Source organism: Acromyrmex echinatior, chromosome 16, assembly GCF_024713525.1.
Source record: "Acromyrmex echinatior isolate Ae372 chromosome 16, ASM2471352v2, whole genome shotgun sequence".
Classification (NCBI taxonomy): domain Eukaryota; kingdom Metazoa; phylum Arthropoda; class Insecta; order Hymenoptera; family Formicidae; genus Acromyrmex; species Acromyrmex echinatior.
In genome coordinates, this window is record NC_141867.1 from 5,737,724 (window position 1) to 5,763,801 (window position 26,078).

Genomic DNA, 26,078 nt, shown 5'->3' on the forward strand with positions numbered 1-26,078 from the left:
TCTTATTGCGATAAATGAGACTTCGACGTCGACGACGATGACATTCCTATGTCAGATTGCCAGATCTGCAGTGTCCGCGCGATGGACGCATCAAGCAAAAATATATTCTGCAAACTTCGATATCACTAGTAGTCTCTACATATATCAATTTCTAAACTGAATCACTTAAAGTGTTTAAACTAAAGAATGTGACACGCATTATGAGATCATCAAACATTATATATTTTACAGAATTTTGCGAGTTTGTGTACAATGTTTGCTATTACCATCTAGAAATGTATAGAGTCTGATTCACGCGTTGCACCGAAGTCATGTTGGATGCTGAAGACCCACGGCCAGTGATTACGCTACCGGTTATTTTTACTCGCTATGTATTCGTGGGCGTGTTTCCCTCTAAAAAATACAAGACTAAAAAGCTGTACGAGCAAACGAAGAGAATCGGCGTCATTTGACGTAGATCGTGAGGTAGCATTTTCCTTCCGGAATCCAGCATCAATTCTTCTGATGGCCGAAGGTGGCACGGAAGAGTTTCCTCAGTCGGCTGCCAAAGCCTTTCTTCTTCTTCTTTTTCGTTATCGCTTCATTGAACGTTTTTCTCTTCTCTGCGTCATCGATGGGTAGTATCTGATCTATGGTCTTCTTGTCATCATCGCACGATGGTTTCAACGATGATAACGAATTTGATCCACGTTTCTCGATCTGAACTTGTTCGAGGTCGGCTTCCCTCGAGGTGGACGCCACATGTTGACTTGAGTAAGACCTCAGTTCTTCATCGTGCTTCAATTTGATAATGTGGAAGCGACTGTTTGATTCGCTACCTTGAAGAGTCCCCGTTGTAGTCTCATGTCTGGTGTTAACATTGCCTTCGATAGTCCTAATAAATTGTTCTTCTTTCTCCTCCCAAACGGAAATGCATTCCTTACTGACCGAGTCTAAAGGAGCATCGTCCTTAGAGGAAGTCGAGACTGTTTTGTTCTCTAAATCTTCAATCAATTGTTGTAATAAATCAACTGACACGTTGGTCGCCTCGTTAGTCGCTTCTCCTTCCTTCTTCTTTCGAATCAACTTCACCGGTTCCGTCGATTCAATCACTGATTCGAGAATTGTCGCATTAATCTGGTGCGTGTCGCCTTGACCTCGGGTCGTGCGTTGAGTTTCGGCTATGTCGGTTGCTGGATTATTTATAAGCGGTGCATCGTCGACGTTGCACGTGGCGTATTTCACCTGTTCAAGCAAAGACAAGCGTGTGTCTCGTGAGTAGATCTTCTCATTCTAACACACAAGCAAGAAATAATAGTCGTGCATGGAATTAATGTGACACAGGTGCGACTAGAGAACTGCAAGCGCAAGACCTCTCGTATGTGAATATCCTGTAATTACAGCCATGCGATTCAACTAGAACCGTCTGTGAAATAAACATGCGAAAGTCCGACATTGAACGTTAAATTTAATTTTTTTTATTATAATTAATTTTTATGACCGTTAATTTAATTTTTTTAATGAAAGTCAATTAAAAGAGTACATTTCTTTAAATATATTTACATCGAAAAAAAAATAGTATACTTATATAAAACAATTTGATATTATGTTATTATTAAAAATTTTCTCATAATTTGAAGTCTTTTGTATTTTTATTATTCCCTACTTTCCCTTCTCTTTCTTTATGTACAATAATTATAATCTCAACAATTGATTATAATAGAATTATATCTTGGAAAGTTGTATCCAATTACCTGTTTCTCCAATGTTAACAATGAAGGAGGAAGAACATAACGCGAATCTCCGATCCGTATGTCACGCAAATCACGAACTATCTTTGCAATCAATTCTATTTCCTCGGCCTTGCTATAATGTATGTGTGTATGTTCGTTTGCTTGCGGTCTACCGTGTACATGTTCCAGTTGAGCATCGCCTGTTTCCTCAGTGACGTGCTGCTCCCAGGATTTTCCTAATAACAGTATTTAACGTATATATGTTATTTGCGTCTAACAGAGATAATTATACGCGTCTGCGCGCAGTCATCTTCGCGAAATGTATGTCGATTGCAATTGAAAACCATGAAACGAACGTTACAGCATCATGAAACGACATTTATCAATTAATAATGTCGTGCGCGTACAACGTCTCTATTCAACCCGCCGTTACATTCACGAGATATACAGACGAGTTTGCACCTTACCATCCTCTGCATCGCGATCTATAACGTCCAGAACTTCTACCATTATCTTGTCTAGCAATCCTCTCGCGAACGCCTCTGCCATCATTTGAGGCATTCTTACAAAAGGCAATCTCTTCTACGCGCCGGTTCTGATGGGACGCTAAACAGTCATTTGTTATATTTCTGCGAGCGTAGACTCGATATCGTGCACACACGATTATTTAGTGATTTTTAATCCCCGCTGTGCGGATTGTTTATTGTATAAAAGATGATGTCTTATATTTGATATTTTTATAGAAGAAAAATTAAAAATTTGTCCTAATAATAAAAACAAAATTTTATTCGATATTTTGGATTTTAAACCAGATATGATCGCGAGATTGTAATTGCAGAACGAAATATTATATTAATAAGGATCAGAATAATGAACAGTCAGAGATTTTCTAAATAATAAATTCCCTAGATTTGATAAATAACGTGCAATCAAGAATTAATGACTTTATAAAGTGCACAATTAAATATATGAAGTGAAGTTTGACAAATTGAGCGAAATGAAATTATTTCCGATTAAACAGCGCGCTTTCATAATAAAAAGATAGAATAGAAAATTCAAACGAAGCTAATAATAATTTCGCTAATAATAGTTATGACGACCAATACTAATACCACGATTAAAAATAAAATTTATTTGTTATAATAAAGCTATTAAAAAATTCGCAAATTTTTAAAACAGAGAAAATGTATGAATGCAATGGTGCTGCACAAAATAATCGTAGTAAGCATGACTCTTCAAATGCAATGAAAGCTTAGTAGTATTGACAAGGAAGAAATCGTGAGAAAGATCTCATGTGAATCTAAATCGCAAATCGATGATTTGTTGGCAAGATATCGACGTTTTAATATCGCATAAAACCCAGCTTCAAGTTTTACGATTGCTCGAAAAGCACAACGATTCATCCGGTTGTCGATATTGTGAAATATTTGACGCGTGATCAATTTATAGAGTTAGACAAGAAAAAAAATAAACTTCTCTCGAAATTACAAGAAAGACATTATATTTGCGTAGATTACACGAGAAACGAACGGTTCCGTCTTGTCTGACAAACGAGATTATCCATAATGTGACGTAGGATTTTGTTTGTTCGACGAATCGGGACATTTACTCAAAATAGCTTTAGATGAAAATTGTTATCCACACTACTGGGAATAGATAATAATAGAGAGAATGTGCTAGCTTCCCTGGAAATAGATGTAGTCTAATTATATGGAAATAAATTCTCTTGAGGATTGCACTATCTTGGAGTAAAGATGATAAAATAATGCTATGATCTTTAGTTCGTCATCTGTTTGAATAGAAAATCTCTGGATAGAAATGAGATAAATAATATAGATCAAGATATTTTTCGAGATCAAAAATTAGTTTTGTTAAGACCTTTTCTAGATATCGTTTGACATATCTCAGAGCTCAAATTGCGAAAGTTAGACATTCCGGTAATGCAAAAAAAATCGATAGAGGCGAACACATGACTTGAATGTCCTAGTTCGAAATATCAAAAATACGAAGGAAGATTTCTCATTTAATCTAAACAATTATAACAAGATTTTATCAAGATTTTTCACAAGAATACTACTCCTGTTTCTTCTGACAAGTCTGCACATATTTTTACAAAAAATTACGACAAATTATTTACAAGAAAGCATTAGTAAAAAAAAATGATAAAAATATAATGGGAGAGATTTTGCCAATTTATTATAAAATCCTGAAAAACAGCAAAAAAAGACATGAATTGAGAAAATTGAGAAGAGTTTATTGAAATTCTTCATATTTGAAAAAGAGAATGGTGGTGCGACGTTTACCATTAGAAAAATCATTAGTGAAAAAGCAAAAAGAATAAGCGGCGATATAGATGATAACATATATAAAAATTTGCATAGAAATCAGTTCCATAAACGTTGAAGAGGCTCTGAAAATAAGCGAATTAATAACGTATGCACAAGAAATTATATTCGAGTTGGATATGACGTTAAAGCATGTCGAGAATTTTCTCAACACAAAAGACTCACTGAAGAGCGTCTTAACATGAGAATAATGCACGAAAAGAATAATTTTGCTGAAATATTAAAAAATTTAATCAGATACAGATTTTTGAAAATAATTTTGTCGGACTATCAAAGTAATTATGTAGAACACTTAAATTATTTATTAAAATATTAAAACTTTTTACAGCATTTTTCATTATGTTCTATATAATTATTTTGATCCAACAAAATTTTCAGATTTGTATTTACTTAAATTTTTTAATTCTTCAACAATATTTTCAAATACAAGATCATTTTTTTTTAATGAAAATGTACGCAACGAGGTAAAACAACGATGGGCAATAGGAGATAATTTTAAAGTAAACTTATTATTCAGTCTTAATATATGATACCTGAGAATATATTAATTTTATGTCGATCTCATTTAAATATCTATTATTTTTTACATCTTCTTTATTTCTTTACTATCGTATATTAAGTATACTTTATTCCTCCCTTAGCTTTAATGCAACCTTTATGCAAAAGCTACATTGCCTTAGTGTGAAAAATAAATTATCAATTGGTATACCCCTGATCGATTTATCATCATTTAACGGTACACCCTCAAATGGAGGGTAAATTATGAAAAATTGCGCGTTCTTCGCCAGTCATTGCTCCACGCAAGGAAGATGGCCTCGCCCATCGTTATATCAGGTGCTGCTCGAGTAAATGGCTAGATGGACTAGGTGGGTAAATAGGTTGATGGGAACGTGGCGCGGCGCGGTACAACGTGGCGCGCTGCGAGGGGTGGTTTGCCTCCCGTAGGGGTGGTCCAGCAGCAGATTCCTGGGCTGATCGATGAAACGACCGGCGCATTGGATTTTCTGAGAGTCGCACGCGCATTCACTATCCTTTCCGCGAGGACGTGTGGGAGCGTAGACCACGTCCCTTCAGTTACACGCTATCCCGGTGCCGGGGTGCATACCCGCGTCGCGCAGGGCATCCACAGAGAATGATGGAAGTGTGTTACTAGGCCGAGTGGCACGTGATACTCTCTCTTCTCGGTGCAGCGCTACCCTTCAACAACGTCATGCCCGGCATCGGCGTTTTCCGGCGGCTGCGTCCAACACGCGACGATAATATTGCGCGATAATCGGCACTTTTAGTGGCGTGAAATGAATTTTATTCCTAAGAGAGAGAAGAGCATGTGAATTTTGTATAGGAAGACGAGATTGTTTTTATTTTGACTCTTGATTTTTGCGTGAGTACAACTCCGACGTTCCCCAATCGAGGGGATTGATCCACTCTGGCTAATGGAGTGTTGTTGACTCTACAAAGGGTGTGTGCAAGACGTAGGCGTATAAGCGATTTAAGTTGGAAGGATCTGTTCTGCGGGGTAAGACACGTGGTAGCGATGGCAGCACCAACAATTGTATTCTAATTATTACCACGCTCGCGCTCGATTAATTAAATTACTCTTCATACGTAATATTAAAATATTTTAGTAATATTTGAAGCAATCATGGATAAACGGCGATCCGTAGATGGGGGAACGCAGGAATATCCTTTGCCTATCCCGGTTCAAATGTTCCTTTGGCGTCTTATAAGGTCAGCTGACTAAATTTTTTATTATTTTTCCAAGAAAATAATGACGTGCATATTATATATTCATATTTATTTTAAATTAAGCGTCTAATCTATTTTATTATTTTTCAGGCCATTTATTCGAGCTAAGCTAGGAAAAGTTCACGAAGCATCTTGCATGGTAACAATTGACGCAATATTTTAAATATTTCTTAGACTGTAAGAGAAAGCGATGAAAATTGTTCTATTATTAAAGAGATTTAAATCATAATTATAAATCGTGAAAATTCAATACTGCGACTAACAAAGTCAAAATGATTAGTTAAACAAATGCTATTCGCGATCGTTTCTTCTCGATGTTAATATAATCACCAATATGTTTCCAATATTATCGATTCTAAGACATCGGTTGGGCGGATATTTTTGTGAATATAAAGCCGCTTTTATCCTATCATACGAAAGAACTTCCATTTCTTCCGGTTTCTGCTTTTCTTAATCGTCTCTGCCAAAATAATTGTATGCTTCTTGTTCAAAACCTGCTTCATATGTCTACCAACGTGAATTTCTATTTCGTATTTTCAATATATTTTGGATGACAATGTTTTATAAAAATTATTATACTGAAAAAAGATAAATACTAAACTTTAATAAATTGTTTGTTTAAATAGTGCCAACTAATATTTACTTAACATAAAAATATATTTATTTAGTACGAAAATCATTAATTTAATTTAACTACCATTTTTTTTATTAAATAAACATTTATTTATTGTAAGTAAATATTTAATTGACACTATTCAAATAAATATTTATTGAAATTTTAAATATTTTTCTTAGTGTACGTAGCACATTATAACGCTTATCATTCTTTCAAAAACGTAAAATATAATTCATTGTTTTATATATTTTGCTCTTCATCATGTACATACGTTTACGAAGCTATTTACAGATGATAAATCCATGGAAGATTTCAGGGTTTATAATGTACATTATAAATTGCATTAATTCCTTCTTTTTAAATTAAAGAAGTGCATAATTTCTTGTATATACTTGATGGACATATTCTTTTCCTAACTATCCCGTATCTTTAACTCTGTTGGTCTATTCAAATTTACTACGACTATATTGTTTGAATCAATATGATTAAAAAACTCTAAAAGATAAAGAATAAAAGTTTTGACGAAAACATATCTCATTATTAACAGAATAAATCGTCAACTATTAGAGAAATATGTTTTTAAATAAAACATTAAAAAAATAAATTGCATTTTGAGTCAATTGAATCCGAACAGACCAGCAGAGTTAATTTGTGTTAAATTTTAAGAACAATATATTGGTTCCTACATGTTTTACGGATTTTATGTGGCTCTCACATAAAATAGTTGATTGTTTTTATCTGTCAGTTGTTATGCAATACTTGCTTTACTCGCACTAACAAAATATCCTCTCCACGCGGCCGCCTCCAAACGTTATCTGCAGTTCTGTCAACGCGCGCCAGGTCATCATGTAAGTTGGCGTTTAAAATCTGCTTGTGAGCTTGCACAAAACTGCTTTCTGTGTTTAATGTATTATATTCTGTGATTTTCGCATTTTTCATATGTTTGTCCTCCTCTTATAATCAGACAAAAAAGTATAAATGTACTACATTATTTCTTCAGCACCAACCTAAAATGAAATTACAATACAATGAAATTAAATTTAATTGTATGTTTAACGTTAAAGTATATCACTATTTGATTTTAATTCAGATTGATGCTCCCAAAATTAATAATTTTTAGAAAAATTCATAATAATATTTACGTTATATTAATTCGTTATATTAAAAGTTAGTACACATACATTGTTCTAAATATGTCTATTGTTCTAAATATGTCTCAGTATCTATATTATAATTAAATAATTTGTATAACATAATTACATATTTATTATTTACTAAGTACAATAATATATTATACTTAGTGACGCTTGTTACAAAAAAATTACTGTTTTAATTTATTCATTCTGTTAATAATATATTAAATTATTTCATATTAGTTTCGTCATTTTTTGATTAATATGGTTTATTTATTCCCAAAATGCTCGCATAGGAAATGAAGGAAGCGTGCACGGTCAGTATATGTCTTTCCTAAAAATTATGAAAAATGTAATAATCAGTTATTAATTATAATTGTTTAAAAAATCTTGATTTTACATGTCAAACACGTAACTAATCGATGAGTTTAAAGAATGCTAAAGTTTTCTTGAAGTATTTTTTTCTTTTATAGTGTCTTGAAAGGGTTCTAGTGCAGGATCTTCATAATGATTTGACACCCTCGTTGAGCGAGATATTGAGAAACGTGCCACGTTGGCGTTTGATTCAAGCCGCTCTTCCTTATGTTCTCCATGCTACGGCTAGTCTCATGCATAATAGGTGAGCCACACTTAGTAGCATACAATCTTCAAACTACTTCCTTGATTTTTCACGCAACAATTTGTTCGCCGTTAATCTTTTAGAAAAGACTTTCAGACTCTCGGCACGATGGAAACGACTCTTCTTTACATTCTTCACTGGATACTTTTGGATTCAGCTGAAGAATGCGCGGAGAATGAGGCTGATCTGTCAAATCCTTTTTTCTACTTGTTTCCGATACCTACTATGACTGTAAGTTACTGAAATCTTGCTTTTATACGTGATTTATAATTAAACTTAGATTGCGAAAATGATACATCCCTTCTTTCTAGCTTTTCATCTATTTATTTGCACCTCTGTGCAATCATCTAAAGGATATTGACTTCAAGACGAATTTACGATTAGAAAACGGCCTAAAAATATGGTCCGCCATGTACGAATGCCGTCATCCAGATACAGCTTGTTTTACAGCACATTGTCGTGCTAAACCGCGTATTTATTGGAGCCAATCCTTCAAATCCGTCAAGCATCATATGTTGTCGGATGATGTTTTTGTTGGAGGGAGTGAGTCGTATTTTGATTAATTAAACAAAATTCTACATATTCGTAGTATTCTTTTTAACTGGACTTCTTGCACGATTTATATTTTCCCTTTTTTTTCTCCAACATGAAGAGAAAAGAAGGAAAGATAAAATATGCAAAATAAATGTTTAACTAAAAACAGATCTAAGATATTTATTAATATTTAATAACGTTGTTTATTAAATATTATATTTAATTTTTACTTTACTTTTAATTTATTTTATTACTTTTCTCTTTAATTTAATATTTAGATGTCGAAAGTCCACCTAGTCAATCGACTTCAGAACAAAGCGCTCCGCCACCTTCGAAATCAGTTGACGAAGATGTAAGTTTACAATCCAATAAGATAAATGTTAACCAAATTTGTAATTGTAAACGAAAAATAATTTTATAAAAATAACAGCAGCAACAGGGTACTTGGCTGTCTTCACCAAAAGACACGGTTTTCCCGGAAACGATTCCTGAAGAAAGTTCTGGTGCAGAAGACGAGCACGTGGTAAATTTATTATTGCGATGAATATTAATCGAAAATTATTCAACAAATGATATATATTTTATTTGCTAGGTAATATTCAGATTACCATCTTTGAGTGAATCGGAGAGAATGCTCGATGGGGTAAAAGAAGTTTCCACCATATTCGCAGTGAGTTACACGAGGTAATATTTCGAGATTAAGCGCAGAGCAAATAATATTTTTGTGGCTACCACAGGGCGAAGCTAGTATCTTTCACGTCGCGATGGGCAGGACAACTTCCTCGAGATCTACAATAGAACAGTTCACGATAGAACAGGTCGCAGCAATTTCTGGATTGGACACGTGCAAACAATACCATAAAAAAGCTACGAAAACCGGGTCAGTTAAGTTTCATAACTATAATATTCATTTAATTATTAAACTGAATTTAATTATTAAAAATACACTTTTGTCTCTAAACGTCTTCCTAATTAGAGGAATGGACAAGGAGAAAGAGGAGAAAATTTTGAAAACAGAGAAAGAAACGCAGGAGACTTCGAAAACGCGTGGAAGTTTCTCAGTACAACGTCAATCTGCTGATGCAACTGAGCATACCACAGGCTCTACAATCGTGGATTCAGACGTTCGTGCGGCAACCTTTTTAGATGTAGCTACTTTGAGATGTCTGTTCGTGCCTCAATGGCAGGAGGAGGGTGTTCACTGGGCTCTTCAATTTTTCTATTATCGGTTAGTTATTTCGTACGAATTAAAATCAACGTTACTTTGTCAAAAATTAACATATAATATACTGATTGTTTCGATACACAAAATATTAATATATATAAATATAAGTATGATTTTAACAAATATAAAAGTATAGATGAAGACAATAAAATAACAGTCTCCTACGTTTATGTCTCTCTTTTTAGATACTGCTATATTAAAATAATTCCAATATATCTAAAAATAAAAATCTAAAAAAATGCAATTATATTAAAATACAATTATTTTTGAACAAATATATAGTTCTTGATGTGTATTGTAGGCTACGAAGAATTAACGAAGAAACCTCAGTGCAGCAAATGCCACGTCGCCGGAGCAACTCCTTGCCTATTCCAAAAATCGAAGTCTCAATTTATCAGAGTCCCGAGAGTAAAAAGAAGGATGTAATGAAGGATTTCATAGAGGTGCCCGACACACGAGATGCTTCTTTAACAACGGGTACATATTCGTGATAATTTTTGCTATGTCAAGACAAGAGCCTTTTTTTCTTCTGTATAGACTTGGTCACATTTTCAGAATTATATACGAAGCACACGAAGGCGAATCGAGACATACCAGACGCGCCAGCGAAAAGACGAAAAAACGCATGAAAATGGCAGATCTCAAGGCCTTTGTAGAAACAAAACTTCTTTCGAAATCAGAAAAGGCACTTGAAAAAATTGGTCAAGAAGAACCCAAGATGTTGTTCGAGCAGGTAAATGATTGAACGTTTTAATTGCTTGATAATAATTATAAGATAAGAATACGAAGAAAACGATTTTGCTAAAATATCTATAAAAATTTTTATATAAAATATAATCAAATCCATCCGTAAATTTATTAGATTTTGTAATATTTTTTAACTGTCTTTTTAAATCCTAGAAGTTAAAAAATCTCTCTGTTATTAAAATATTCTATTCTAATATTTACTTTAACACTGACTCTTAGGAACGTCATACAAGTCTTGATACTGGAGAAGATCATTTGACTGCGACTAGACCAACTTCGGCTAGTTCAAAGATTTTTGAAGCAAAAGACATCGATTACATGAAGCATCCTACAAATCTAATTAAAGGAAAGAGTATGCCAAGTTTAAGGTAGGCGCTGCTAGCTTTACTCGAAAAAGAAAACAGTAGAGAGCTTCAATACGTGATTTTTCTCTCTTTAATTTTCAATCTTTTTCATTCACACGTAAATACGCGCGTTTTATCGCTGTTCTATCTTACATAATTTTTGTATTTAATTTACTACAAATCATACAATTTTGTAGAATTTCGCGTTTTCAGTTCTCAGTAAAAAAGCGATTATATAATGAATATTTTTACGAGTAAACATATTTTTATACACTAATTTAAGAAGTTACAATATTATACTTATATCTTAATTATGTAATAATAATAATAATAGTCAAGAAGGACGTAGTTGTGCTTAGACTGTATGCAATAAGAAATAAACGTTTAGAGCAAGAATTTTTTACGGGTATAGAAAAGAATCCAATGTTGGATAATAAACAACATATATACTTATGTATAAACATAATATTCTAAAAATTTTTGTTGCTATTTTTATAATCGAATAAATTTTTAATTTTAATTTATTTTAGCAATCATATTATTAAAAACATAAAATTGAATATAAAATTTAAAAAAATTTTATCCAACATTGACGATCTTGAAAGATGTTTTTGATCATAAATCGGGCGGATAATACTATATTTAAATTCAATTATAATTCTCCCGATTTATAGTATAAATTTTTTAGAATTAAAGTATAATATACATTTTTTCATTAAAAATAGTAACGATGTATCTTGATTAAAATGATTTATCCTACGTATTGGAAGCTAGATGTAATTAGTCTGATGTATGATTCAAGAATATAGAGCTCATATTCTCCGACAATTAATTCAACGCTTAAATAACGATAAGCCTATCGTAATACTTGTGCGTAATGGTCTTTCTCTGTGTGTGTCTCTTTTCTCTCTCTCGTTCGCCCTTTCACCCCGAACTCGTGCTCAGCTGCTTGATTAACGAGCTGACCGCGGGAGGGTAAGTCATCAACGTCATTCGGAGGAACGTCCGTACTGCAGCTTCGGTTCACACGCTTTTTTTACGAGCTTTCTGCTTTCGGTAGGGCGCACTTTTATCCCTTAATAATTGAAAATCAGTATCGGGTCATCGGCAAGAATCCACGAAGGCATATGAGGCACATGATTAAACCCGCTCCGTATATCACTGGCAAATTTTATCTAAGTAATTTTTTAGTAATTATTTTTGTATGTGATAATTTTGATTTTTTGATGATAATTTATATTTTATTAATTCTATACATAAAATTGTTCTTTCTTATTCTCTCTCATTCTATCTTTTTAACATTCATATGTGAGATAATAATTTTTTTAATTCTTAAAATTAATGACTTATGATACTTTTATTTTAATTATATTACTTTATAACATTCAAATATATATATATATATACTCGTATATAAAATTTATATTACATCACAATAAAAGTTATTATGCACTAATTGAAATCCATTATTAAAATTAATAAATTTCACCTTATTTACTTTTATAATATGTTATTTTGTATTCCAGCATAATCCTAATAGATATAAATCTGATGATAACATTGTAGAAACATCCTAGTATTTTACATATTTATGCATGAGATATATCAGAAGTTAAGTAACGTTGCCCTTTAATTTTTTAATTAAAAATTGTTACAAGGATATATATTTTTAGTTTCTTAATAAACAAATCTTGTCTCATTTGTTTCATTTTAAATAAATTATTTAATATAACAATTAAAAAAATATATGATATTTTAATATTTTAAAATTTTTCTTAAATATTACAAAAAATAGAAACAGGTAATTTTAATCCATCTTTTAGAAATTAAATTAACTTTAATATTTATTCAATACAAATTTTATAGTTTAATTTTTTTTATAACTATTTCTATTAACTAAATTTCTATAACTAAACTAAAACTTTCTTTTTTTCTTTATGTATTCAAAATTATCAAAATATATTTTTTGTTTTAATTATGTAATGCTTTTCAATTTGTAAGATTGAGATGATTGTATGGGCAACGTTGATACGAAAAGTTGTTAAAAATCATCGTGCATGTGAATAACAGGCGCACGATCGTAGATCATAAAGACGAGACTGTAGTGCTTGACTAGGGCTCACATTGGCATGAGGATATTTGAAACATTATCGAATTGAACTTCTGATCTATATTGTTTTATAGGTATGTCGGCGATACTCGCATCGAGAGAAAGCAGAGCCAGTTTTATAGTCAGTCTTACACCGTGCCGAACCCTATTATCACCGTCACGGAACACACGCCAACCCCATCCCCCGATTACATGAAGCGTCAGGTAAAGAAACCTGCGATTTTCTGTAAAGTACGATCGCATGATAAAGTCAGAAGAATATCTTTAAATTTATTTCTTCTTCTTTCCCACTTGTATACAATATACAATTTAATTAATAGTGTTATTGTTGTTAATTTTTTTTAAGCCTCTTATTTGCTCTTCAGGGATCTATCGACAGTCAATTGGACGTCATCAGCGTTCAAGGTGGTCGTTTGTGTTCTGAGAGGAAACCGAGTCTCACGAGGTCCCAAACGGATTCTAATATCACTTATATGAGCGACGAAATACCAGAAGCTCCGGGCTCTTCATGTTACATTACCAAAGAAGGTGATGTCGATCTTCAAGTTGTCTTGAAGGTAAATGAAAAATACATATAATATTGCATTTTCTCAATTCTATATAAATAAAATACACACGCTTTTTATTGTCTAGGCGATACATTTCGTTGCTTTGCGAGATAACACCTCTTGCACACCACGAGTTTGCGAGATTATACTGAACTTGATAGAACTTTTAATGGATATGGGAGTGATGAAACATTGCCTTCGAGAGGAAGCCATCGGCAGTAATGCAGGCAAATTAAATTAATTAAAATAATTATACATTATTTAGAATGTAGTAGTATTTTAAACAATAATTTTATATTTTTAAATAATTTTTGTTTTCCTTATTCTTTCTTTAAAGAAATTTAACAAAAAAGTGAAAAGTAATGAATTATTTATTTGGAGTATTAAAAACACTGTGGTTCAGTATTAAAATAAGTAATTTTAATACTCAAAATAAATAATTAATCACTATTTCAGTATTAAATTGAATTCCTATAGTTTCAAATCAAAGATAAAAAATAAAAGAATTATTAATAATAATAACTTATTTTTTTTTATATATAATTACATTCACTTCGAAGTTAATTTTATTTCTATTCTAGGATCTGGTACAGGAATCGACAATAAATCGGAAACAGGAAAGAAACAGGATTCGCCAACAGAATTACCTCAGGAACATGGGTACGATTCGAGTAAGAGCAAACCGACTGCTCACAATCTCCTCATGAATTGTGTGATGAGAGTATTGAGGCATTTAGGCTGTCCACATGGTTGCTTGGACGGAGTACGTGGGCCTCAAGCTGATATTTGTCGCTCCCAAGGTCAAACTATCCTGACAAAATTGCATCGTGCAAGTTCCCGTCAATTCTCGAGATTCTTACGAACGATGATACGAGAGCAACCGTTGACGGAAATCTTGGACTTCTTTCACGCATATGTCGGATATTGCGTTGATCCGAATTCATTGTTATCGCCACTTAGTGAGTAAATTAAATGCGAATTTTAATTAAATTTTATTATACTTATTCTCTAAAACTTCAGAGTAAATCTCACTTTGAAAAATGAAATTTCATTCTTAAAGATTGAAAATTGAGCCAATCTTTCTCTGACTAGTTCAATTTTTACTCTTTGGTGTGAAATTCCGCTCCAAAGAATTTAAAGACTAACTTAGAGATCATTTTATCTTAAAGAAAAATTGATTTATTATTAATGTAAAGAAGACATGTTCTTTATCATTTTCTTAGATCAGAAGAGAATGTCGGGAAAATCGCCCGATGTGGCATCTCAAAGTGGATACGCGACGAACTTCGGTGCCGGCATGATCGGTTCCGGAACCGGCGGAAGTGGAGTCGGTACTTCGGGTGGAAGCGGCGGAAACGTCGCAATAGCAAGCGGCGTCGCGACGTCGTATAATGCCGGTGGTTATGGAGCGCGCGGTATCGAAGGGCAAATCATGTCCTGCGTCTTTAAGGTCTTGGTGACGCGTCTCATCGGTTCCACAAAGCAGCTAAAAGCTCAAGAGAACATCAGCCTCTATTGTGATGTGCGACATTTGATGACGTATGTCAAGGAGGCGCATGGTGGTATTTTCCGACGGGTCGCTCTAAGTGGAATCCTGGATTCTGCTGATCGACCGAATAAACGATGTAACAGCAATATGCAGACAACACGTGTCATAAGGTATGTGGATAAATATGAACATTCTAATCAGGAATAATCATCTAATTTTTTAATGTAAATGATTGAGGTATCTTTATACCTTAAGTAAAATCACTATTATAATACATTATATATTATTAATTGTTTTCCGATTTATTAGTATTTGAGAGAGAACATTATAAATATGAATTTAATCATAATTTTCTAAAAATAGTAAAAATCAAATTATTAATGGAATAAGCAAGAAGCTTATTATGACAATATTTATAACAATATTTCTAAAACAAAGATTTTGATTAACATAACCCTTTTTATTGCAAATTTTTATTAAAAATGTATATTTAAAGATTTGTAAAAAGTAATTATCAAAAAAGAAAGAAAATGTAAAAAAATACAATTTCACTTTACAATTCACATTTTGCTGCTAAGATGTAAAAACATTCCAAGTGACTATTCTCAGATTAATAATAATAGCTAATTGTAAGTGATCTTGTTAGAAAATATTATTTGAGTAGCGTGTGAATAAATGCTTTTTAAGAATTCTATCACATATTCCTTTTACATATTTAATATTAATTTCGCAGACATATTCATCAATCGGATTTAGAGGAACATGCAGATATCGGGGGAGACACGTGTTATACCGTTGATGATAGAGGCACAAGAAAGTTCCTCTTTAAGAAAAGAAGTACATCGTCCACTTGCGCTGTAAATATTATAATAATAATAATCGCAAAATAATTATACTGTTGTCTGTCATTCTGTATAGTATTAAAAGGGTTAACTGGGTAGGCGGGATCGAATTTACAGAGTCTTCTCGAGACGGAATTGAGCGAGGAAAACGTAAAGATTAGTCAAAGCCCGTTGGGTAATCTGCGTAAAAAGCATCATGTGTTGACACCCAGGCAGAGCGAACGTAATTTAGGTATGCTAGGCGAGCCTTCTTTGGGACCGCGGAAATCGACACGGTTTCAAATTGGCGGTATCGGTGAGCAGCAGGAATTGCACGTATCATTTGCGGAGCACTGTGAGCCATTATATTAAATCGTTTCGATCGGTTTTAGTTAATTGGTTCCGGAAGGAGTATAGTCGAACCGATTCTACCGATAGCCATGAAAGTAGCGAGTCGCCTACAGACGGTAGCTTTGTTAGGCAACCCAGCTTCCATTACGGCCATCATCGCAGCGCATCGCGAAGCGGTCGTGGGTAAATAATTTATTTAAAACACTAATTCATTCTTACGCCTACATAAATTATTCCATTATGTCAAGAAGTAAAGAATAAGAAATTACGTATACATATTGAAATGCGATTTTTTCCTAGGGTTGGTATATCTCTGCAAAAGGCAAAACGTCGGATGGAGGATCAACTGAATAAAATTGGTTTTGGAAAGAATAAAAAGAAAGAAAGCATGGAAGAAACGCCCGGAAACTGTAAGAGTTATTTATGCTTGCATATTACAGAAATTAATTTTTTTGTTTGGGAAGTTGAAACTAATCAGTTGTCATTTTTAGACGCATATAAGAAATAAGAAAAAGATGACATTTGGTAGTTTTATTTGTATATAAAGTAAAGACAATCAGAAATATTTTTATCATTATTAAATGTTTATAAAAATGTCAAATATTGCCAATTTTAAAGATATATATATTGAAAATTAAAAAAATTTTATTTAACATATTTTTTGACAAAAAAAAGGGACATCTTGCACATATGATTATGTAAATTATTTTATGCTACAAAATCGCGAATTAATTTATTCATCATCCAAGTATGCACTTCTGTTTTCGATTAGATTTCAGTCGAAAGAATTCTGTAGAGCTCGGCGAGGTTTGTAGAGAATCCGAGTTTGTTGTACTGAAAGAGAGAAGATTAGTACCACGCTTTGCTGTATTTGAAGGAATGTTACGATTTTCCTTTCTTCTGGAGACCTGCCAACCAGGCTCAGTTCCCGATCCTCATCTAATGGCGTCGCTTCTAGATCTTGTAATGATTACATTTATATTTTCATACTTTATATTTTTGTAAAATGTAATAGAAATTAAATGTACTTAATTATGCCATTACAGCCATACGCGCCGGTAGTATCTCGCGCTTGCTTGATACTAGAATGCGCGCATTTGGTGCATCAGTGCAACAAGGGTCACTGGCCTGCATGGATGAAGCACAATTTCCCCATGTTTCGACCGTCTGTGCCGATAAACAGTCGAAACGCCTCTACTGCACTTAGACGCATTCATATACTGCAACGCACGGCGGGAAAATTATTTTATCAATGGGCAGAGGTATTTCTGAACAACAGACATTTCTTTTTTTATTGAAAGAGTTTGTGATAAAATAAAATATATAAGATTGTAATTTAAACAGGCTATAGGAGCACGTTTGGAAGAGTTCTTAGCTGAAGATAAGCAAAACATGGAGCAGATAACCAGCATAGTATCTGACGAGAGCAAACAGAGAGATTTGATTTTGGAAGATGAAGAAGAAGATTTTCTTGATGACGGTAATACCTGTGCTTAAAATATGAGAACATCGATTCAGCAATCAGATAGAATAATTAAGATTAACTTTCAGCTAGTATAAATAATTATGGATCCCAGTGTCCCTTCGCGTTACGTCTCGTCGCTTGCGTTTTGCTGCTGGAAGTGACGGCGTTTCTCAGAGAGACTTATCAAACTTTGCCGAAATCGAGTAAACTGTTAACGAAAGAACGTCCCCCGCCTTGGGAAAGAATGTACAGCCGAGAAGCGAATCGACGGTGGAGCGTGGCTTTGTCGTCCATGGGCCATTCACAGGCATCCGCGCAGAGTCTTCAATCTATAGCTGGCGATCGCGAAGTTGTCGGTTAGTCTAGAACGATATATAATTAATGGAGCGCGTAATTTTAAATAAAATCACCTTGTTTCGGAAACGGCCACAAAGTATTTGACAGGCAAAAATATAAATTTATTCCATAGCGGAGCGCAAAATCAGTTTTGTCCTCTACGAACCCGATAATGAGTCTGAAGGAAGCAGCAAATCAAATGTTACAATTCAAGGTGAAGAAACTCAAAATATCGAGAAGGAGAAAGCAAAGAGGGTGCAGGCATCTCAAAATAGACCGTACCTTCTTCGTCGCAGTACTGCTACAACTGGTTCGTTTAAAAAGAGAAGCCTTAAACTTCGTCGCAATACTAAGGAGGGCAAGGATACGGAATGCGAGGCCTGTAAGTAAAATATTAAAATAAAAATTGAAGCTAATGTGAATATTATTAATTCCCTGTAAACATGATTAATTTTTTCTATAAATTATTCTCTTAAATTGTAGATTAATATCGTTACGAAATTAATCATATTTATTAGTATCGATAATTATGTATGCGTTTTAATAAAATTATTTTCGATCTATAGATACAGTAAAACGCGCAGATTCGATTCAATCTAACAGTAAGAGGAAAGTAAGCTCCCTGTCTGATAGAAGCGATACGTCTGAACCTGGTGTCGCTGGCGAAGTCAGTGGCGATGAATCGCCGGGCATTCTCAGCGACGACCAGCCGCCGGAGAGTCCAAGTGATAGCAACGAAACCGACGAGACTAATAAGAATTTCCCGTGGATGAAGGTGCTCGTGCAGGTTGCCAGTTCCTTCAATTTTTATTGCTCCCATCAGAATTTCTGCCATCCTTTCTGTCATCGCCGACAAATGCGCGCTAGTAGTAGACTGATAAAGTCGGTGAAAAAAATCTATGGAGAGGAATTTGGTATATTAAACGGTACAGGTTTATTCGATATTGACTCTGATAAGAAGGATGACAAGAAAGATAAACGCAGCCGCAAAGTATCTGACCAAACTAGCACGCAGGTATCACCTATTCGAAGGAAAGACAGCGTGGGACGCAAGTACAAGTAACCCAGATTTTGTTTAATATGTTACTATGGATATTATTTGTTAATTAAATAAATATTTAACTTATTAAATATTAAATGAATATTCTGTGTAAAATTAATAGAATATTATTAATTCACTAAATACTTTTGTCAATATACACATACTTAATTGTAAAAATCTCTAATCAAGATATTTAGATAATTATCTTTTTCTAAATTACACTTGATATTAATTTAATAAATATTTTTACAGAATAGAAAAAAATTTGGATGGCTCTCAATCTGGTCGATTGACTCAAAGGGATTCCTCGAAGGATCTCGCAGAGCAAGATTCTGAAAGGGGCAAGGAATCCTTGAGAAGAACCACAACGAAATATGACAAGATTGAACAAGATAGAGAGCCACCACCGGTCTTGAAATACATAAAAACTCAAGTAAAGGACGCTTTTCATGCACCTTTGGCTACGTTAATCAAAGGGGCGGTCGTGATGACGGAAGATTTATTCGTGGAAGTATTGCCTGTCGCCTGGGAGCTCTTATTAGAATCCAATCAAGAAGTCGCTGCATCAGCAGCGGCACTTTTTATAGTATCGGCCGTGCGAGCACCGAACCAGGCCAGTGATTTGATGCATAAGGGCCTTCAACACAATAATACTAGTGTGCGCATAAACGCCATTTTACGATTTCAAGTTCTATGGAAATTACGATATCAAGTGTGGCCGCGGATGGAGGAGACGGCTCACTTAACTTTCAAAGTACCTCCGCCAGGAATAGAATTTACTTTGCCTTCACCGAAGATCGGAATAGAATCCTTGCCGGTAGTGGATCCACCCTGGATGCCTCAGGTCAAAACAAAAATGGAGGAGGTCACGATTAATCAGGAACATCATGTAAGTAAATAAATATTGTATTAAGGAGGAATTAATGCAGTAGTGAGTGCATATTTTTTTTTTACATAGAATATTCTTGTTTAGAGCATAAAAAAATTATTGAATATATTGGAAATTTTCTAATGGAAACAACAGAAGTATTTAAAAATTTAACTAGATATAGATCCGAAAATAATTTTGTTTGGACGATGAAGAGAATTATATAGATCGTTCAAACTGATTGCTGAACTATTAAAAATTTTCGCAATATTGTCATCAACATTTAAGCGTTATAATTATTTTGATGACGTAAAACAAAATTATTTTCAGATCAAATTCTTTTAGATACTTTAGATACGGTAAATTAATAGACTATTTATGCCACTTTTTATTTAGAGATCTCTAGTGACCGCAACGAAAACGAGGAAGAAGCAGCAGACCGAACTGATTACGAGGGCTCTTCAGGCACAGGACGACAAAAAACGGGAAGAAAGAGAAAATTTTCTTATTACGACGATACCAATTACTGTACAAGCCGCTTACGAGCCCAGTCCAGTAGGGGATGATCACGGTGATGAAGGTATACAACCCATTTCTTTTTGAATATCCATTGCTTGCAATATTTCTCTCCTTTTTTAATAAAGGTAACGTAGGAGATGAAGATGCAGCTGAGACTGTCCCAAGGAATACTCAAACTCATCATAGTCAATCAGCTCTTTCGTTATTTCCTTCATCACTGTGTTCAGCGATCGTTCAAATTATTAATCTCTTGGATGATCCAGCAGTCTCCGATGATGGAAACGCGGTGTACGAAGTGGCATATCAAGTACAAACAAAATAAATGTGTAAGCTGTAATTTTACATGTTTTGTTATTTAATAATATTAATTTATTTTATATTAGGTAATCTGGAGTTGCTTGGTGGAAGATAGCGCGCTGTTTCTACGATACGTACTGGAACGTCTCACAAGAGAGAAGCAAGAATTAATGTTCAAGGTTTTGAGACATCTTATTAGATTTGTGCCGAAGTTACCGCAACAGGCTGCGTTTGCACTTTATAATTACATTATTGGATATGTCATGTTTTACGTGCGCACTCCACACGAAGAGGGCCAAAAATTGATTGGAACCGCATTGTCAATTCTGTGGATGGTAAAACATAAACCTGTTTTCAACTTTCACGTTTTTATTTACTTAGTCATTAATATAAAATTGCTAATAATGATTTTTTTCTGATATCAGGTAGTGCACAGTGTACACGGTATTATGTTTAAAGATCTGAAGCAAATCCTGCGAAAGGAACAATGCGATGCGTCAATCCTACTTACAGCGAACGTTCCGTCAGCGAAAAAAATCATCGTTCATGGTCCGCAGGATCCTGATGCCGGAGAAATACCCTCGCAATTTCCGGTGCAAGAGGACACACAATTTTGTCAGATACTTCGAGAATCCTTGGACTTTTTTGGTATCGAAGAATCAAAGCATCACGAGTATTTCCTCGTGGATTACAAGACGCGTGAGTTCTTATTTTATTTAGCGATCTTCATTGTACAATAATATTCCATTCCATTAATATTTCTAAAATTTTTCATCAACTTACAGATCAAATACACAATCCATCATCATACGTTAGAGACTACTATTTTTTCAAGAGATCTCAATTCCCGCAAATCGAACTCGTTCACATGAAGCAGGAGGATGCATTCAATGCGTTGCAACGGCAAGAATTAATGCACAAATTTGTAGAAATAGGAAAGGTGCTGTTGACTTGGGCGATTTTGAAGAATGTCGACATGGTAGTGCAAAGAGTTGTGTTTCTTCACGAAGAGCTCATGAAGCTACCGTCGTTTCCGCGAAAAGCGCTAGAAGCTGACTTGGACCTATACAAAGGTGGTGAAATTGGCAGAGTATGTATTTAAATTTTTCTTATATACACTTAAACCTTCTTGATCTAATAATTTTTATTAAAATGTTTAAATTGTTTAAAATAAAATACATTGTATTTTATAAATAAATTTTCTTCTATAAAAATTCTCTTTAACTTCAGGAACTTCTTGGATTGGACGTGATGCATAAATTTATGTGGGTTAGATTGATCGCACGCATGTTTGAGGCCATGGCCGGCAATTTTGCATATTCCGGTGATATTCATCTCTTTCTAAACGTTCTAAATGGCGCCGTGATTATTCATAGCGAGGATTCCTGCATTCTACGCTACGTCGTGGCGACCTACATAAACGCTGCGCATAATTTCAAAAATATTTTCTCAACGAACGGTTACTTGCTAATCATGCCGACCTTATTGCAACTATACTCAACGCATCAGACAAATAAGCTCGTAACGACCACTGTTGAATACGCTGTCAAACAATTTTATCTCATGAATCGTAAGCCCTTCATTCTACAGATGTTTGGCAGTGTTTCTACTATATTGGACACGGATATTAAAAGTGTCCATGGCGAGGCTCATAAGGTTTGTTTTATTGATAAATAAAAAACCATATAAATATTTCTGGGAAATAATATTGATCGTAATTTTATTAAGGTTCCATCTACGTGCCTATTTAACTTATTATTGAGTTTGGAAACTCCATCACCGGATCCACTTAATATAGGAGAATTAGTAAAAGAGGAGAAGCCTTTGAAAGCGATAGATTTTTGTTATCATGACGAAAACGAAATGGTTGACGTGCTTGACTGTATATCTCTCTGTGTGATGGTGATAGCTTATGCACCTGACTCTATTAGAGGCCAACAAATGCTGGTAAAATGTTCAACATAATATTGCTAATTTAATTTCTATATTATCAAGTGTATAACTTACATTATATTTTTTACAGACAATATTGGAAGCGATATTGCCGTGCTACGTTCGGCAAATCCAATTACCCACGTATAATAAGGAAGGCAAAACAGAAAAGGAGATAATAAATCAATTAGCGATTGCAGTTAGAACATTAGTCAACAATTCTGAAGCGTTGACAAAGTACGAATTAAATTTATCATTTGCTTCTCTTACAATGTTCGCTTCTTTTTAAAATGCAACTTAATACAAAATTAATACCTCATTAATTCTCACAGATATTACAATGGCCCGCAAAAATTGAGTCCTGAACATAAAGGTTCTAGTCAAAAAAATTACGGCAAAGGCCCGTATTCACCTGGTTTTGATTTCGAAGAAGACACTCACACGAAATATATAGAACATTCGAAAACTCGAAATTTTTACGACCGAGACGAGGATTTTCATAAAAACGAATTTAGGAGACCGCGCGATACTTTGTTAAATATGGTTGGGGACTTTGTGGCTCGTTGTACTGTTCGTTTAGTAGAACTTAATAGGAAGTCACAGGACGGAAAAACTATCGAATTACTGGATTCAAAATGTCATGTGGTAAATTAACGATTATCTTCATAATATATATTTGCAATATTTAATTTATCTGTAGGAAATAAATTTAATTTTAATAAAATATTAGCAATATATTTTGTTAAATCCTTATTTTTATCAAACATAATTTTTTGTATTTTTATTTTTTATATTGTATAATTATATATTTGCTATTACAAGAAATTTATGTAAAGAATTTGAAGCAAAAATAATTTTTACTGTTTAGCGCTTAGCTGATATCGCTCATAGTCTTCTGAAAATTTCTCCATACGACCCGATCACTATGGCTTGCCGCGGTCTCAAGCGATACATGAACGATATTCTTCCTTCAACCGAGTGGGCAGCCGATGAAATGAGACCAGCATTAACGTTAATTCTTAGAAGATTGGATAAAACCTTCAGTAAAATACACAAGAAACCATCGATTAGAAGAAATACCGATTGGGCTGCTGCAAGTGATCTTTTGAAAGGGGTTTACGAAACTCTATCGAAATGTCCGTACATCGCGCACTTTCAGTATTTGAAGACGTTGTTAACTACATGTCAGGTAGATATTAGAATTATTTCACCTGTATAGAAAAAATAATTTTACTAAAAGTATTAAAAAATTTAACTATATACAAAACAAATCTAAAAATGACTTTGTTGGATGGACTATATCAAAATAATTATGTATAGAATTCTTAAGCTGGCTAGAATGTCAAAACTTTTTGTAACATTGCATTATTATGTTTGAGCGTTCTACATAATTATTTGAATAATTAAACAAAATTATTTTCAAATCTATATTTAATTAAATTTTTAGATGTTTTAATAGAATCGTTTTTTCTATGTATCATTCAAATCTGCTTTAATTTAATTAAATTTTAATTTTAATTAATCGTTAATTTTTTCAGGCTTTAATTGTTGGAGACAATCTATCTGAAGATTTAACTTCAGCTTCCACAGCTGCTTTAATGAGCAAGCTGCCCGCTCCACTTCCGCCTCCGCATTTTTGCTCGACGGTGTTACGTCTGATTGCTCTACACGTAATATCCTTTGGCGAGGGATATTCCTTGGAAAATGTTCTCGGTGGTCAGAACATGTTCGCTACTCAAACTCGCACGGAAAATGCGCTATTGAACTTATTGATACCATTGTTTCTTCGCGTTGGAACTGGAAGAAAAGGTAAAAAGGAGCATTGCAACATTCGGTAAAACGACATTACGAATATATAATGTAAATATTTTAAATTGATATCTCTTTAGATGTACCAAAACTGAAACAATCGGACATCTCTTTCGCTTTAACGACCGTATTAAACGCGCTTTGGCCGCCGGGTGCAAAACCGATACCATTGACGATGCAAAGACCACCGACGGATACAAGAACCGGTAGTATAACGTTCACCTCGAGAGATCCGAAGGCTCTAATGAAAACATCGTTAACATTATACCAAGTTGCTTTCCTGGGTAAGATTTACATGAAGAGAGTAAATTTTATTTAAATAATATTGTAATTTTATATGATTTATATAAAATTATTGCTATGTAAATTTAATTGTTGTATAAAATGTATTTATTGTTTTATTCATGAACAATTCATATCTAATACTCGAATGTTTGATTTCAGCGCTCAAAATAATGACGATATGTTTCGAAACCGAGCTGAGAACGGAATGGCGAGTAATTCTACGTGCGATGCGTCTTCTGAATAAGCGCAATGAAGCTTCCACGTATCTCTGGAATTTCATAGAATTTATTGTGACACACCGCACAGCTTTATACATTCAAATGCTTCCATTCATTGTTTATAAAATCGGACAAGCGCCGATATCCGAGCACGAACGAAATATGCACACCATTATACGCGAGAAGATTAATGGAAGTAGTACCACCGTACCAAAATCGCGAGGCACGCTGCTCATGGATCTTATTCACGAGTTAAAGAATCTAAAACAGGAAATTGAGAATCGAAAATGCGGTTAGTATTTTATCGATGTTGAAAAACTCAATAATCACATTCGCGAGCTTCAGTATAAATATTTTTTCCATATTCCGTGTTTTCCATATTCATCTTTGTCGTACTTGCTCCAATTATTTTATAGCAAATTCAAACATGTATTTAATCTTAATTAAAATAGTTCTTAATCTTAATTAAAATATGTTAAAATTTAAATTAACTAATAATCTTTCCAATCCAATGTTTTGTGATTTCTACAGATGAGATGCAACCAGAACCTAAGAGAAGCGTGGTGGATATGCATCCAATAATCGAAGGCCAACCGCGTACTCAAAGACCATCTCTGTTGATGGATCTTCTGACTGGTGACTTAGGATCGAGAGCTCACATAAATCGTACGCCTGCTGAAACACCAGTGTCTCATTCCACAACAGTTCAATCGCAGTCTCATTCGACTCAATCCAATACGAGTAGTACTGTTAAAACAATGCATCCCACTCAAGCACCGCTGAACGGCACTCGCATTGGTGGTACAACAATTTTTGTTCTTTTTATCATAAGCGATTATCATAATATCCAAAATAATAGATATTACGGTAAACCTACAATCAAATTAGATTTTTTAAAAATATATACATGTCAATGAATATAATACATTATTGCTGCTATTTTCTTGATCTTTTTCATAATTTTAAT

General features: G+C 33.9%; 3 protein-coding genes and 1 pseudogene across 12 annotated transcripts in view; 3 read left to right on the forward strand and 1 right to left on the reverse strand.

The window, feature by feature from the left end:
• LOC105145913 (hypothetical protein) lies at window positions 1–2,845 on the reverse strand. Its single transcript, XM_011055815.2, has 3 exons — window positions 2,180–2,845; window positions 1,734–1,948; window positions 1–1,224 (listed from the first exon to the last, which is right to left on the reverse strand). The coding sequence occupies exons 1-3, from the start codon at window positions 2,271–2,273 to the stop codon at window positions 493–495; spliced, it is 1,041 nt and encodes a 346-aa protein (XP_011054117.1). The 5' UTR covers window positions 2,274–2,845; the 3' UTR covers window positions 1–492.
• Window positions 2,427–3,824, forward strand: LOC147907087 (uncharacterized; annotated as a pseudogene).
• LOC147907088 (uncharacterized) lies at window positions 3,483–4,816 on the forward strand. The gene is given in 8 exon segments (XM_087414760.1): window positions 3,483–3,503; window positions 3,770–3,817; window positions 3,820–3,930; window positions 3,932–4,015; window positions 4,017–4,073; window positions 4,075–4,209; window positions 4,212–4,249; window positions 4,699–4,816. Coding segments are annotated over 8 exon segments (612 nt in total).
• unc80 (unc80, NALCN channel complex subunit) overlaps window positions 4,664–26,078 on the forward strand; it is a 26,682-nt gene continuing 5,267 nt past the window's right edge. For 2 of the 10 annotated variants that reach the window (XM_087414374.1, XM_087414373.1), the window contains exons 1-47: window positions 4,664–5,573; window positions 5,683–5,785; window positions 5,894–5,942; window positions 7,241–7,267; window positions 7,849–7,869; window positions 8,026–8,171; window positions 8,255–8,402; window positions 8,483–8,714; window positions 8,984–9,057; window positions 9,136–9,228; window positions 9,298–9,375; window positions 9,443–9,585; window positions 9,682–9,933; window positions 10,232–10,407; window positions 10,500–10,663; window positions 10,897–11,045; window positions 11,967–11,996; window positions 13,206–13,335; window positions 13,497–13,688; window positions 13,765–13,906; window positions 14,261–14,638; window positions 14,903–15,338; window positions 15,902–16,025; window positions 16,110–16,305; window positions 16,382–16,523; window positions 16,641–16,750; window positions 17,113–17,303; window positions 17,387–17,602; window positions 17,685–17,820; window positions 17,892–18,161; window positions 18,275–18,523; window positions 18,708–19,200; window positions 19,436–20,072; window positions 20,448–20,631; window positions 20,696–20,877; window positions 20,954–21,202; window positions 21,293–21,566; window positions 21,653–21,957; window positions 22,098–22,523; window positions 22,596–22,814; window positions 22,891–23,036; window positions 23,132–23,444; window positions 23,668–23,988; window positions 24,338–24,608; window positions 24,689–24,892; window positions 25,053–25,403; window positions 25,643–25,912. In XM_087414374.1, coding sequence (XP_087270500.1) covers window positions 5,700–5,785; window positions 5,894–5,942; window positions 7,241–7,267; window positions 7,849–7,869; window positions 8,026–8,171; window positions 8,255–8,402; window positions 8,483–8,714; window positions 8,984–9,057; window positions 9,136–9,228; window positions 9,298–9,375; window positions 9,443–9,585; window positions 9,682–9,933; window positions 10,232–10,407; window positions 10,500–10,663; window positions 10,897–11,045; window positions 11,967–11,996; window positions 13,206–13,335; window positions 13,497–13,688; window positions 13,765–13,906; window positions 14,261–14,638; window positions 14,903–15,338; window positions 15,902–16,025; window positions 16,110–16,305; window positions 16,382–16,523; window positions 16,641–16,750; window positions 17,113–17,303; window positions 17,387–17,602; window positions 17,685–17,820; window positions 17,892–18,161; window positions 18,275–18,523; window positions 18,708–19,200; window positions 19,436–20,072; window positions 20,448–20,631; window positions 20,696–20,877; window positions 20,954–21,202; window positions 21,293–21,566; window positions 21,653–21,957; window positions 22,098–22,523; window positions 22,596–22,814; window positions 22,891–23,036; window positions 23,132–23,444; window positions 23,668–23,988; window positions 24,338–24,608; window positions 24,689–24,892; window positions 25,053–25,403; window positions 25,643–25,912 — 9,625 coding nt within the window. In that variant the 5' untranslated portion in view covers window positions 4,664–5,573; window positions 5,683–5,699. The other 8 variants (XM_087414365.1, XM_087414371.1, XM_087414372.1 and 5 more) reach the window with 7 other exon arrangements.